The 14817-nt window shown below is 47.3% G+C and overlaps 1 protein-coding gene across 3 annotated transcripts in view; it reads right to left on the bottom strand.

Annotated features, from left to right (window-relative positions):
* LOC135390116 (uncharacterized) overlaps positions 1–9121 on the bottom strand; it is a 56304-nt gene extending 47183 nt beyond the window's left edge. Inside the window, exons 1-2 of one of the 3 annotated variants that reach the window (XM_064620116.1) lie at positions 7034–9121; positions 4086–6929 (exon numbers count right to left, since the gene is read on the bottom strand). In XM_064620116.1, coding sequence (XP_064476186.1) covers positions 4086–4173 — 88 coding nt within the window. In that variant the 5' untranslated portion in view covers positions 4174–6929; positions 7034–9121. Of the gene's footprint in view, positions 1–4085 lie in introns of all 3 variants that reach the window. The other 2 variants (XM_064620115.1, XM_064620112.1) reach the window with 2 other exon arrangements.
* Positions 9122–14817: the final 5696 nt, after the last annotated feature.

The raw sequence follows: 14817 nt of genomic DNA, 5'->3' as shown, positions 1-14817 counted from the left end.
TGTAGGTCCCAATGCGTAAAACAGAGGTTCCGTAAGCGTGCGAAGTAAAATGTAAAAGATACCATGTTCAATTAGTGAGTATAATTATTTATATCCAAATGAGCTGCTCACTATATACTCAGTTTGTGGCCGATGTCTCAAGGATCTTTACCAAAAAGAAATTTCTTCGATGGCGCCACCGTTCACGAATTATTCAGCCGGGGGATTTTCGTGAAACACCCTGTATATGCATTCTTATCCGCTAATCCATTCACCATGTGAAGTATGATCTCAACATTAGGTAGGACAACGTTGTATCAACTAAGAATCACGGCAAAAAAAAAAGCATAAAGGAATAAAAATAATAACTGCTCCCACGCCTTAATAATAATAACTGCTCCGGCATGACGGAGAAGCTATCTCTGACGTTAAAAGTAGCCGGCCTTGGAGTGAGCAAAGGATCCAAGAGAGCTTCTCCATTGTGCTGGTACCGAAGGCGTGGAAGCAATTGAACCTCTGTATGCAATAAGTGGATAAGTCGATTTATCCCGTTTTTGCTATTTTGGCTGCAATGACATCTACATACCAGTATGTACCTGCCAAAGAAAATTTAGGATCGTATTGCAATTTATTGGCCCGCTACAGGAGCGTAAGAAACGGGAACGCATCTATGTCAATGGGACGGACAATCAGATCAGGGCCCGTTTCTCGGTTTGAGATTTTTCGACTTATCCCCTTATTGCATATAGAGGTTTTATTATTCGTTTTTTTATTTTTTTGCCGTGGTTTTTAAAGTGCCGTGGTCTCTTAAAGAGACGTCAAACGGCTTGCAGGGTCTCTGTCTGGCGACAGTTTGACGCTTTTTCTTCTTCTTTGTTTTGTCTTTTTTTACGCCTGAAATGCACCCCCGTTGAATTTAATAGGCAGAAATATGATATGTTTCAGATAGCAGGCCTCCCTGCGAGCCGTTCTCCACTCAGAACACGCTCGCTTCGTATAGACCCTTTAACCGACATTGATTAACTAACTTCATAGTTAGCGGCTTTCCGGCAAAAGTGGTGTAGCAGAATGGGGCTCAATCCTCATTGAAAGCCAGTCGGATTTTCAATAACACTGGTGGAGGAAGCACGTACGTTGAAATATCCATCGCTAAATTTTGCTATGCAAATGAGTCGAAACCGACACCGCGCGTCTCAGGAGCGTGGGAAGCACACCATTTACTCCACGTCAGAGGGCCACGCGCTCTGCAGCAATGGAGGTGATTGGAGTGTGTGCTTCGCAGCCCAGATAAGCCTATACTACGATGAAGGCCATACACGCTGTAAAATGAACTGTATCGTATAGCACGCTCCTAGCCAACCACCATCTCGAATGACATCGTTATCTGCCCTGATTTGCTGGAAACGGGAGGCGTACGGCGTTTTTGTGACAATTATGAACTTCATAAGTGTCACAAAAAAGGCGTACGCCTCCTATTTTCGACAAATCACGGGAAAGAACGACGTAACGAGGTCATTTGAGATTATGGTTGGCTAGGAGCGTGCTATGCGGTGAAGTTAATTATTAAGAGTGCACCTCCACAGGCGCGCGATTTGGGTTTCGGCTAATCTGTATAGCAATTTTCGACTATTCATATTTCAACGTACGTGCTCGTCACATGATTTTCAAACAATAGAATTTTTTTCGCATACCCAACTACTCTTTTTTTTTTCTTCCTCAATGAGTCAGCTGTTCTGCCGGTGCCGCTCCAATGACATCACACACGCTGGGGCAAGAGATGTGATGGACATTACGTGATGCCGTTATGGAGAGACGGGCGGACAGAAAAACGCTCTAGGCGCTCTAACTTGCGTGAAAAGAATTCACAATCCCTGAGTAGCTAATAGAGTGACGAGCCGAGAGTGACGTTCAACGAAAGAACTACACCAAGAAGAACGTTCGATGTTTACGGGGTTGTCACTATAGCCGTAAACATACGGTGGGCAGAAGTAACATGCCCAATTTGTATCGATATGTGCCGCTCCACTGACATAGAGAAGACTGCAGTCAAGCAATGCAGTTTTTGTGCCTTCAGCAGGAGTGTAAACCCTCAGCGATTCCAGTTGTGATGACTACTGAAGATCCCCTACAGCATTTCAGAGGGATTACGTCTGGTCTCGTAATCTCTAATTTTTTGTTGTAAGTAGTATCGATTGAGGTCTCTCGCAAGAGGAAATGGCACAGGAAACTGAAACCAAAATCTAATTCAGTTACAGTTACTCTAAAAAATGTAGTTGAGTTACCCTTGAGTTGCTGCCGGCGGTGTCCGAAGAAACTGGACAGATATTACAATATGGTCCGCGACATACTTAAACGTAATGCTGTTCATGCCAGAAGTTCATAATTTACGCGAAGAACAAACTGATCTGAGCATTTAAGTGAACAACGTAGCTCATAGAGAAAATGGAAAGTCGGAACAGCATGAAGATAGCACATCTAACGCTAAAATAGCGTGGATGGAGGCAAGCCGGTGGATTATAATTCATGATTGGGGAAGCCTGAGCTTGGGCACCTAAAAGGACGAGACAACACCAATACCTCTTGTTGGTGTAGTGTTGTCCCCTTAAGTGCCCAAGCTCGAGCTTCCCCAATCATGCTCGTCTAACGCAGATTTTATATGAGCAGGCATCTAGCACCAGACATTATACTCATTACTAAATTGGTGCCATGAATATCACATATTAAAACAAACTTATGAACTAATATGTTAAAAAGACTACATGCACTCTTCTAAGAAAAGGTATGGCAGAGATATAACGAAGGTATAAATCAGGGCTAAACTACCATATTTATCCCTCATCACCAACCTCTATACTCCGTTTAAACAATGTGAAAGGGTACAAATAGCCGTTATACCCCTATAGTAATACCTTCCAGTTGAGGGTATAATACGGCACTTCTCTCTTACGTTTATACCTTCTACATTTTGTATAGCTCTAGCTTTGAACCTGTGGTGTGATGATCTGTAATTGATGATATGATTAATGATCTGATTCATTTGTGATGATCTCAGTTATGCAGTAACTTATTTAAGAAACACAGTCAGTAATACAGTTGTATCTTATTTGATAGGAAGCGACTTATAGGTGCGTGCTATTTGTTCCTAAAATGACCAAATTTACGTGTCCTCACTCATAGAGTTGCTCCCCGGACGAAGGCGGTCCCATATTTTGCGAAGCCAGGATCCATTATACGAGTATCTGTTCTCCACCAACGCTGCTTTTTGCGTAATCTGCACGAGCTCTCACTTCCGTTTCACACCTGCTGTTTGTGAATATGAGTTTGTGGGCACGTTTATGTGCGTGCGTGTCCAGGTATTTTCTTCCTTATTTTCCTTCTCGCGGTAGTTGATGTTATTAAGGCACGTGTCGCTCACTATTAAATATTCTTTTGTTCCGATTTTCTTTCGAGCTGGATTAGGAAAGTGCCACTCTGACATAGCGCTGAAATAAATCGAGCATTCCCGTTTGCAAAGATTACACCCCGGGTTTAAAAATATACCTCAAAGTGAGGATATATGTTATACTGTGATGTGCAAATAATATAGCTGCAGAGAGGTGTAAAGTTACTATACCTCGAACGAGGTATAGTGTTTATATCTCAAAAGGTATGCGCCCTGGGACAAGCCATTTGAAAGGTAGAACATTTTCTAACAGTGAAATTGGTTGAGGTTGACCAGTGTGGAATTGAACAGTTACAGTGAAATGAACTTTGTTGTTAACCTTGTTGAGTAGGCCATGTTTTAAATGAATGCTGAAACTGGTGCGGCTCTAAGAAAAATGAAAAACCTGATCCCAGCAGAAAAGGCTCAGCCTTTGGAAAGAGGCGATACCACAGAAATTTACAACAGAATTGTTAAACCACGCAGAAGGTAACTCTGCCTTCAGTAAAGGATACAGGAAAGTGTATTTGCATTACAGCTACAGTAGTGTATTACTCGATAAGGAAGTAATGAGCTATTACTTTACTGCTCTGGTATAGACTTAACTGTCTATATTTACGTAGTATAAAAATATTGTTGAAAACAGGAAATATAATACGTAGTACATATTCGTTTGGTGACTTACGACGTGGGCGTATCGTTCTGTAGGGCACACTGATTGTCTTCTCCGTAATGGCTGTATGCGGGTTTACTCCGGTGATGGCTGATAGCATCGTGGAACTCAGAGTCGTTAACTTTTTACTTGTGCCCCTGTAGCCTGTATCTGAGAAGACAGATAGATTATACACCTTTGCATGGCAACAGATGCGGTAATCGCGTAGAACCTCTGGCACCTTGTGCTGTGAGTAACACACTCCCTTGCAAAGGAGCGCACGTAATATTTACTCGACGAGAATTAGGTAATCTGAGATATTGACATCGGAAATGACGGTCAATACTTAAACAAGCTTGAACCCTTGTTAATATTGCGGATACTTTTTGCCTGTGCATTACTCCCAAAACGTACGTTTTCAGTTGTTAAGTAATTAAATCCCGACAAGCGGGCATTCTTTAGGAGTTCGTGTGATTTGATATTTCTGTCCTATCTCCCTGCGAACGTCTCGTAAGGGCCCGTACCCACATGCGGCAGAGATGCGACGTGCGGAATCGCCTTCAGCATGCCGTGTGCATTCATGCCGTCTCCGCTGGACCGCGTCCGATTGGTCGAAAATGTGTAGCATGCCGCTAAAAATGCGATGCGCTATCAACGAATAGCGGCTTTTTCCCACCCCGCGGCAAGACAATAACAACAGCAACTTTATTTAAATGATGATGAGTGGGGAGTTCTATCGCCAGAGGCGATACTCGACCTTCTACTCTAGCTCGCGGCTGCTTGTGGCTCGAGGGTCCAACGAGCGTAAGGGTCCAACGAGAAGGAGGATCCAATCGGGTCACGTGACGCCGTGAACAAGTATCCAACCTGAACTTGGGTCCAAGCAGAGACGGAAGATCCAACGGGAACAAGGATCCAACGGGAGGAAGGATACAATGCGAGACGAAGGATCCAATGATAGAGAACAACAATAATAAATGGTAAAGTTGAGAGCTCCGACACAACGTAACAAAATTTACTTAGAGGTTTCGTCCCTCATGAGATAGACATCGTTAGTGCCAGGCCATGCGAGAGCCTATACCTTTTGGAGTTCAATAGTTCTTCACAATGTCGGCCCCTCTGCCCTTTGGAATATTTCCTCCCGAATGTCTTACATGCCACCTACGCAGGTCACACGCGTCGACTTCATTGTTTGAAGACGATTCATCGGCTAAACACCTTACGACCATTGCCCTTCTGCTTAGTTTGGTTGTGGTGGTCGGCTTGTGCGCATCTACCGTTTCTGTATGAATTCCAACTGGAGTGCCCCGACGTATTAGCCCTCCCACAATAGGACCCACGACATCATTCAGTACCAATGGAGGAGGTGGACGAATTCTGTACTGGAGTTTTCGTTCAAATCAAAGCATCCGAGAGACCCTTCAATCAGCTACTATCGGTGCATAGCATACTACAAGGCCAGCAAATCTGCCAGAAAGGAAGGAGAGCGATGCCCGGTTGCCCACCTGTGTTGGTTACGGACCCTGACAATCCGAGGACACCGCATAGGTGCACACCACAAGAGGATGCTACAGCTTCTCAAGTTCTGGGCAACAGGTATCCGTACGAAGTTCGGACGGAAAGCGAAAGCGGCCCCGTCAGGCATACGACGAAGCGTTGTCGGCCGTTGACGTCCGCTTTTCAGATTGTGACACCAACGTCCGGCAAGATATCAAAGTCAGTATGACGGCGGGCCACGGTTCTAAGCGGAGCGCAGTATCATCGAATCGTCATTTCACTGACCCACGAGGAAACTCGCTGGAAGTATTGCTACCCCAGCTCTGACTAACTGCTGACGGAGAACTCCATAGAAGTAAAGTGAGAAAAAGAGCCTCAAAGCCTCATGAGGCTGGCTGGCACTAATGGCCGTGCAATGGCATTCCTCAATTACATTCCTTGTAAATTAATTACATTCAGCCAGGTATGAATAACACACACGAATGCTACCGTTCATTTTGATTTACGGCTCCGTGCGTATCCGCGCTTTCCTTTCGCAGTGATGTGCATACAACCGATGCATAGTATAGTCCCCAACCGCACCCGCGCAATGTTTTTCGGCCATCTGTTTATTGCGGTATTAACAAAAACAACTTTATTTCAGGCTAATGGGCGGGGAGTCTCATCGCCGGGGGCGATTGCGGTATTAATCTTTCCAGCAAAGTATAGGGGAACGCGTGAAGAAGTTTCCAAAGAGCTAAAGGATCCAGAGGTACTGAAAGATCCATCGTGTTGGAGTATACAACGAGCAGGAGGGTCCAAACGTGCTGGAAGATCCAACGTGTCAAACTATACAACTAACGGAAGGATGCAGCGGTGGATCCTCCAGCTCGTTGGACCCTCCACCACGTTGGACCCTTTGCTCGCGGCAAGGGTTTACCGCGCCGGGTTCGCGTTATACCGCAGACATTGCCCGCATGTGGGTATGCGGCCCAACACAGCATTACGCACACAGAAAATTGGAGTCAGAGGCTCTGAAAATGATGTTTAGCACTAAAAACTATCGCGCAATGGTTTCCACGAGTGAAAGTATTGGTGATGTAATGTGATAGGATAACTACGTCAGAGACGTTTGTTTAGAATCGTTTATTAGGAAAATTTTGTACAGAAGTGACTTTGAAGCAGAAGCAAGAGCACAGCATGACTGAAAACAAGAAAGAAAAAAACAAAACGAAAACAAGTAAAGCAGTAGATCGTGGAATAAAAATAAAACTAAAACTGTCCTGGAAGAATAGCAAAGCGCTGTCCGATTACTTACCCCGGAATGCTGTATAGAGACTAGGCACTTACCAGACGTGGTGACGTAACATCTAATACAGCTCACCGTTCAGATGTCTGACGCTAAAGCAAGCACCGTTATTACCTTATCGTGTTGGTGCGTTTACTGACAAGCTGCAGTGCACGAGCAATCACTGCGCCACAATGTTAGTACCAGAAGATATTACCTTCAAGGTGTTGCGTGTCAAAGTTGGTGCCATGGACGAGAACAAGCATATCTGGAAAATATACTGTGAAGTAATGTGCACCACTTCTCTCCACTACACGTCCGCTCCACTTCGTTTAAGTGTTCACCTGTCATCCTGTGCTGAAACTAAATAACGTATTACAACAGCTAGTTCGGCTTATCCTACCTTGCGTTCTCGCTCCCATGGAAAACTTCCATGGATAAACAGCACATAACAGGAATGTTCCCTGTATTTTCATTTCGGGTGGGGGGGGGGGGGATGACACCATACCAAAGTATATGACATGACCCTTTTGAACAGCATTAGGAACCGGAGTGGCGTGTTTCCCCAGCTCCTTCACCTTGTCCCTCTATAGTGACTCCGATCCCAATCGCTCCAAATGACATCTCGTCACGCTGCACATGTTTGCAAATACCCTCGCGGGATGCAGTCCTATTCTCCTCAGGCACCTCTTTCCTTTTGGCGATGTGCTACCGCTTGGCCTTTTTGTACGCGAGACTCGGTTCATCACACACTCCTCGAGGTGAACTATTTTCTGAGTAGGTTGTTTGACCCTTTCGAAAACGGCTCTGATCAGTTTTAGGCGAATTCGGAGACCCCACGTCTTCGGTTCCCCAATGACACAACGGCTTTTCCTACTGGCCTTATTGATACTTAATGCTAAAAGCCTATGTCCTGCTGATCATGATATGTCACGATGATTCATCAGCTCCCGTGGCCTAGCGGTTACGATGATGGTATTCTAGGCCGAGGACTGGAGGTGGCCCCGGTTCAAATCCGGGCGCCGGCTGTGCTCTCTGGGTGTTTTCCCTGGGTTGAAATGCTTTAAGTCAATTGTCGGCACAGTTCCCTGTGAGTATCTATAGGATACAGGCTCCCCCATGTGACGGTAGTGACATTGCCTGCCTGAGCATGGCTGATTACGGCAAGCAGCTCCATGAACACCACCATCCGTTGGTGCAATTTTCTCTGCATAGTCCAGACTTACGTGATCTGAAGCATGTATCACATTCATGCTGGGGGTGCAAGGCTGGCAAATGATAATGCAGGGCTACAGCAATATCTCATCATCGGTCTTTCGAATGCGCGATACACCACATCTAGATATCGTTTTAATTTTTATAATGAAGACGATAATTTGATGCTTAGTGGCGAAAGCGCTACCTAAGGCCTTGAACAGGTAGAGTCCAATTCTGAGGATAAAATTGGTTCTAGTTTCGTAGATGGGCTTATGACCTTCTTCACGAAGGAGAAATAAACGGAAAAGAACGAATGATTTTAACAGAAAGAACAGAGAATAACGGATGAAACAAGGATGGACGCGGAATGCCATGTGAAACTTATACAAATTTTGCCGCGAGTTTCTTCAAGATGATTCGCAATTTTTGACAGTAGGCAGGGCGGCAGAATCTGAGGTCACCACCGCCTAGAACGTGACCCGGGGAGGAGGCGGACACCCCAATCTGTGCGTACATGGCCTGGACTATAACCCACTGAGGTGCTAACCTAATGTATATGATATGATTGAACTCTCCTGTGACTTTCACAGACTACACCCCCCAAATCCGGTAGGCTTAGCCAGGATATGTTCTTCCTGCCATAAAAGTACTGCCGATTGTGTTTTTAAATGCATATAAAAAGGTTATGTGCTATTTTTATATTTCTCAATTCGATATATGGTCTTCTTTCACTCCCGCGCATTAGCCCGTAAGCCCGTCAGCGGAACTACACCCATACAATAAAGGCGTAACCCGATGGACGAGTTTCGGAAACATAATCCCAACTATATCCCCACTCAGCAAAGCGCTATTACTTGGGGACTGCAAAATTGACTAGCTGCCAATATTTCAAATAGATCCGTCGAAGAAATGACTTCCCTCGACACCGCTAAACGACATCCTAATACTCACAAGTTACACGTACGTCCTTCACGATCCTTAGCGAACTGCAATTACCATCAGCTGTCCCAAGGATCTGTATTCATGATATGGCTGGAAATTTAAAGACATCTACGGCATATGCGAGCAGGCTGGTAGGAGAAAAACACTTAGCAACCGCTAATCTCGTGCTCACGCTCCTGAGGGGCACGCTTAATAAAGTCCGCTTTTGATGGCTATGGGTTGGTACAACGTTCTTGTTAACCGCAAGAGCTGCGAAATAGTGCACGTAAATTGTAGTTAAATTTGTAATGAGTCATTACAAAGTTCGGCACATGCATGTTACACGAACGTACAAATTCATTCAAACTGTAATCAGCCCGAACATCTTGGTGCCTACCCGGAGGCTATGTGAAGTTCCGTGTCCTAAAGTGCGTTATTAGCAGCTCTGCCAGCATTGATGCGGCTCCTTCCGCGTTAACAACAGCCCGTGTTCTACGTTAACTCAACCCTACACAGCGACCAGCCGAGGGCCACACAGGCGCCAATGACATTGGTGTTGGGCTGTTAACGCTCAGTGTTTTTGGCGCCGGCAATCTTTTCGATAATGCTCTAGTATGGTAGTATCCCAGCAAACACTTATCGTTCACCGATTATCCCATTTTGATCTCAATGCCCACACCCGGATGAGACGATCCATGCGTCGTCCTTGCGAGCACCGTCCGCGACTAAAACCTCTTGATCCCACACCCATCCACCCGAGAGCAAAATGCGAGCATCCAACTCTTGAGGGCGCGGAGGTAGTGCGAAACTGTGGTGACTGTATAAAATCACCTAACCATTTTGGCGTTGATGTGAGTGCTACAATGGAATTAGTTATTTGCTATGTTACTGCAACATTATTACGCAGAAACACATTGAGTTTAGTTCGCAGTGCACATACGTAACGGTCACCGTGGTACAACGTCCAGCGTCCGCGAGGTTCAAACGTGTTCTGACCGGTGGCGTGTGATCGTGCTCGTGACTGCCGCCCTTTTTTTCGTCCCCACGCTGGTGGAAGGATGTCAACCAACGGCAAGTGTGCATGTTTCCGTGCATATAATCGGATTCATCAACTACGCGCGCCCGACTGTAATTAGGACAACGTGGAGGTCGAATCGCACGGTCCGACGCAACGTTAGTGCTCGCGTGAATGAAAGCCTACTTGCTTTAGCTTGTGGCAGTAAAGGAGATCCAAATGTCTCGGACACATGTTACAACCGTTCTCCACAGCCTCCTTAACGTGAGGAGATCGTGCATGAAAATTTCAGGACGTCTTCAGCCGGCAGGCCTAGTGAGAGCGAGAGATCGTTGTTTTTCTAATTTGAGGTTTTATGGAAATAAATATTTTCAAAACAACAACAAACTGTGACTAGCTGTAACATGTGCAACCTGGTGTGGGCATATTCTCTGGGCTCACGACGCTCCGTGTAACCTGTCACATGTTGAATTCCAATGGCAGAGTCGGAGCAAGTGGCAGGTTCCGCAGTGGAGCGGCTTGATCTGGCCTAGAGCAAGTGATCCGAATCTGCGACTGGAACACTTCCGCACAACTTGGAGTTAGCGCTGGGTAACCTCCCTTGGTGGATGGCGGCCAGAGACGGAGGAAGAAGAAGAAGAAGATGCTCATGTTCCATTATAACGCCATGTTTTGCAACATCAAGGTCCTCCTAATCTCCTAACGTTGCCCTGGTAATGTCTGATTCTCGCTTCCTTCATGAAACAAAATCGCCAACGTACGACGCGAAATACTAGTCACGGCGAAGACGCGTTGCAAAGCAGCCATGTTAGCGAAATAGAGACAGGAAATAGGAAGCACGAGCGACAAGTGACACGTCACGTAGAGTTCCGGTTGAATCTTCCTATTTTGGCGGAGCAGTCTGGGTTGCTCCCTGGAGCGACCTTGGCTCGAATGCCGCTCCGAAGCTCCCATTGGAAGACTCCAGAACTGTTCTCAATCTGCCATCCGAACAGACTTGCTCTCGGCGGAGCAACAAAACTTGCTCCGGAGGCGCTCCGAATCTGCCATTGGAATTCAACAACAATGAAAGCAGTGACTGAACGCCATCATTGGAATGACGGTCAGTATGGCGATTCCAACAAGTTTTATTCCCCATATCTGGCCTACGTTTAACATCGGTAAACGAGCGTCGTCTGCCTCTTCGCAACTACACCTTTCTACACGCTACCCCAGGAAGTTCTGTCCTGCACGCTGCCTTAGCGCGGCGTGCAGGGCGGAGCTTCTTGCGGTAAGGTGCGAACGGCAGGAACGCCCCGCCGTACGCAGTGGCTACTCCGGAGAACGCGCGCACTATTATCCCAACTTCACCCCACGGGTTATCCGTGGGAGCACACAGCGAATTCGAAACCGCGGACAAGTTGAGCATTTTTCACGGGTGTTTCGGGGATTTGCGCACGTCCCAGGTACGATGGCATCATCGCATTTTGTGATCCATCGTTCCTCGCACGTACGGACTTTGGTTTCCTTACCTAAAAGCGTTTGGGCAGTTGAGATTTTCCACCGTAGACCCACGACAAAACTTCAGTCGCCGGCGTCACGGGCGTCGCGAGCGTCGCGAGACGCCGCACAAGAGGTGCGACTTTTAACGTGTGACGTGTGACTTTTTCGTGCGGCACGAGTAAACAACCCCGCCTAGGCCAGTGGGAAGCAATACCGACGTACCACCCCACTGCTACGTATGCGGGGGGAACTTCCGTCGTGACTGTCCGCACCGAACCCCGGACACCCTCAGTAAACCCTAGCAGGGAAATCCAGGACGCCGACGGCGGTACTTGCAGATGACTCAATTCCGTCGTTGGCTGTGGAAGGCATCGATAAGAGGCAAGTGATTTCTACCCATGCTATAGTCTGATAACGCCGCGGGCTCTGTCGCTGTGGCGTGCCAAGCGCAAGATTACAGTCGTAACGTCGGACCATTTGCTGTGGCACGGGCTCATGTCGTCACGGACGCGTCAACAAGTCGGCGGGATTTGCTTCTGTTCCCACGTATCTCCATCGATCTTTCTCTACCTTCTGTTGAATTTCTATGACCCTGTTGCACACAAACTGCGGCCAGCGGTTTGCGTCCCCTCGTATCCATTGCAAAGCAATCATTGAATCTGTCCAAAAGTAATCGGAGGTTGTGAGCTTGAAATTGTCCCGCAAGTAGCTGGCGAGACGAGCTGACACACCAAGTAGTTCCATACGAGCTTGAGTCATCTCCTTCACTGGTGCTATTCTTGACTTTGCTGGGATCAGTTGCGTTTTGTATCCGTCCGCGCAGCCGCCGAGACGTGGATAAACAACGCTACCGTACGCACCGGGGCTAGCATAACAGAAAAAGTGTAGCTGTGGCTGGATCTCAGTGCTCATGTCCGATGAGTAACAACGTGGTATTTCAATGTCGTTGAGATCCTATAGCTCGTTGTGCCAAGCGCCCCATTTACGAGCGAGGTCATCTGGTAGCGGATCATCCCACTCCAGCCCGTGCTTCCAGATTTCTTGTAGGAGCATCTTTCCGGTAACGGTGTACGGAAGGATGAAGCGCAATGGGTCATATATTTGTGCCACCGAGCGCAGCACCTGTCGTTTCGTGGTCATGTCGTTGTATTCTCCAGAAGCGTAGTGGAAGTTAAGGGGGGGGAGACAGCGTGTCCTGCTCCTGGTTCCAAGGAATGCCAAGTACTTTCGTTGTGTTTCCAATTAAAACAGCATCCGGTTCGGACTTCAACTTCTCGGACTCCCTTTGGAGTCCGGACACGCAAGTAGGTGACAAGGAAGTAGGTGGCGATGTTTATTGGATGGTGTTCAGGAGGAGAATGAAATTAAGCGTGAGCAGTCGCGTGGGCGTGCAGGCGCTGAGTCGTCGTCTTCAACATAGTATTCAACAGCCTGCCAGCCACAGATGAGAACGACGGGGTGTTTCAGGATTTTGGCTGTTTTTCTTGTGACTCGAGCTTGTAGAGGTGCTGCACGGGTCTTCTAAGTGTCGTTCTACCAGGAATTCTGATCAGACACACTCTAACTCGTCCATCTGACCCAGTGAAAACTTTGTCAACGATACCCATTTTCCATTGAAGCCTGGGACAGTTGGGCTCTTTGACGAGAACTACGTCTCCGGTTGGAACGTCGCAGTCGTTTATCCCTTTGGAGTGGTATGCAAAACGTAGTTCCGAAAGGTATTCTTTCTGTACACCTATTCCAGACTGCACTCAGGTAATGCAGGTGTTTTTTCCATGTCTTTCTTATCTTTGTGGACGATGAGTCACAGGGTGTGTTCCGCGGTGTGGTGGATTCCGTCCATGGTGGTGCGAGCAGACGTCTTCCCATTATCATAGTTGCTGGAGTGAGGGTGTCGGCTCGAAGATCTCGTTATAAACAAAGGTTATGGGTCTCGAGTTCATCATCGCCTCCACCTCAGCCAGCAGAGTTTGCATTTCGATGAAGTCTACGACGTTCCTGGACAGGGTTCTCCTCAATCTGATTTTACGGATCTTATTAGCCTTTCATAAAAACCACCCCACCAAGGTGCGCGCCCAGCTATGAATTTCCACCGTATGCCGTTACGTGAAGAATAGTCCTGCACCAGCGGGTCCGTCAGGATCCTTTGTATGTCCCGAATTTCTCTTTCGACCTTTTTGAACGTCAAGGCATTGTCCGAGTAGATGGTTTGGCAGATTCCCCTACGAGCTGTAAATCTTCGGAAGGCTTGCAAGAACTTCACCGCCGACATGTCTTCGCACAGCTCAAGGTGTACAGCCCTTGTGACAGCACAAGTGAAGAGGACAATGTAGCCATTGTGGTAGTTGCTCCTTCGCGTAGCTGCACCGAAGTGTCACGCACTCCGGAGTGGAAAACTTGGCGATGGGACTGTAAAATCAAAAGACGCGGATAATGCGAGTGAGTTGGCAGTATAATTGGATGACGTTCCGAAAATGTTTGCCGGCTACCACCCATTCGTCCTCCAAGTCTGAGGATGCCGTCGTCGTCAATAAATGGCCTTAGATCTTTCAACTTCGATTTTCGATAAAGTGCCCTGTTGGCTCCAAGTGCGCTGATTTCGTCCGCGAATGCAGATGCTTGTTCTTGCTTTACCCAGTAGCGTTCGGCCTGTTGAATCTCAGTAGAGCTTAAGGGACCGTTGAGCCGACCTATTGCTCTGGAGTTCTTGATGATTTGAAGAATCCACGCGGTTACCCGATGGAGGTGATTGACATTGCTAAAGCGTTCCAGATCCATCACCGGATCCGAGCACGATGGTGCGATGGTCTGGAGCGCAACCTGCTCTTTATGAACGTGAGTCTGTGTCGTCTCATTGACTTCAGGAGATGGCCACTTGTCATCAGATTCCACCAGCCATGATGGTCCCTTTCCACCACAGCGTCGACTGTAGCAATTTCTTGGGACTTGTTCCTCGCGTCAACAAGTCTGCGGGATTTGCTTCTGTTTCCCACGTATCTCCATCGATCTTTCTCTAATGATAATAATAATTGGTGTTTACGTCGCGAGACAACTGGGATCATGAGCGACGCCACTGCGGTCGGTCTGTGGATTGCTTTTGCCCACCTGAGGGTTCTTTAACGTGCGATGAAAGCTCATCACACGGCACCCCGTATTTAACGTCCCTCGCGGAAGACGGCGTGTCTAAGCAACTTGTACCCTGCCACCAAGTTGCTGGCGTCCTCGGCCGGGTTCGAACCCGCGATCTCGGGATCAGAAGGCGAACACGCTACCAACTGAGCCACCGAGGCCGGTCGATCTTTCTCTACCTTCTGTTGAATTTCTATGACCCTGTTGCACACAAACTGCAGTCAGCGGTTTGCATCCCCTCTATCCATTGCAAAGCA

Source organism: Ornithodoros turicata, chromosome 3 (genome assembly GCF_037126465.1).
Source record: "Ornithodoros turicata isolate Travis chromosome 3, ASM3712646v1, whole genome shotgun sequence".
NCBI classification, from domain to species: domain Eukaryota; kingdom Metazoa; phylum Arthropoda; class Arachnida; order Ixodida; family Argasidae; genus Ornithodoros; species Ornithodoros turicata.
Note: the sequence above shows the minus strand (reverse complement) of the source record. Positions and strands in the feature narration are given on the sequence as shown.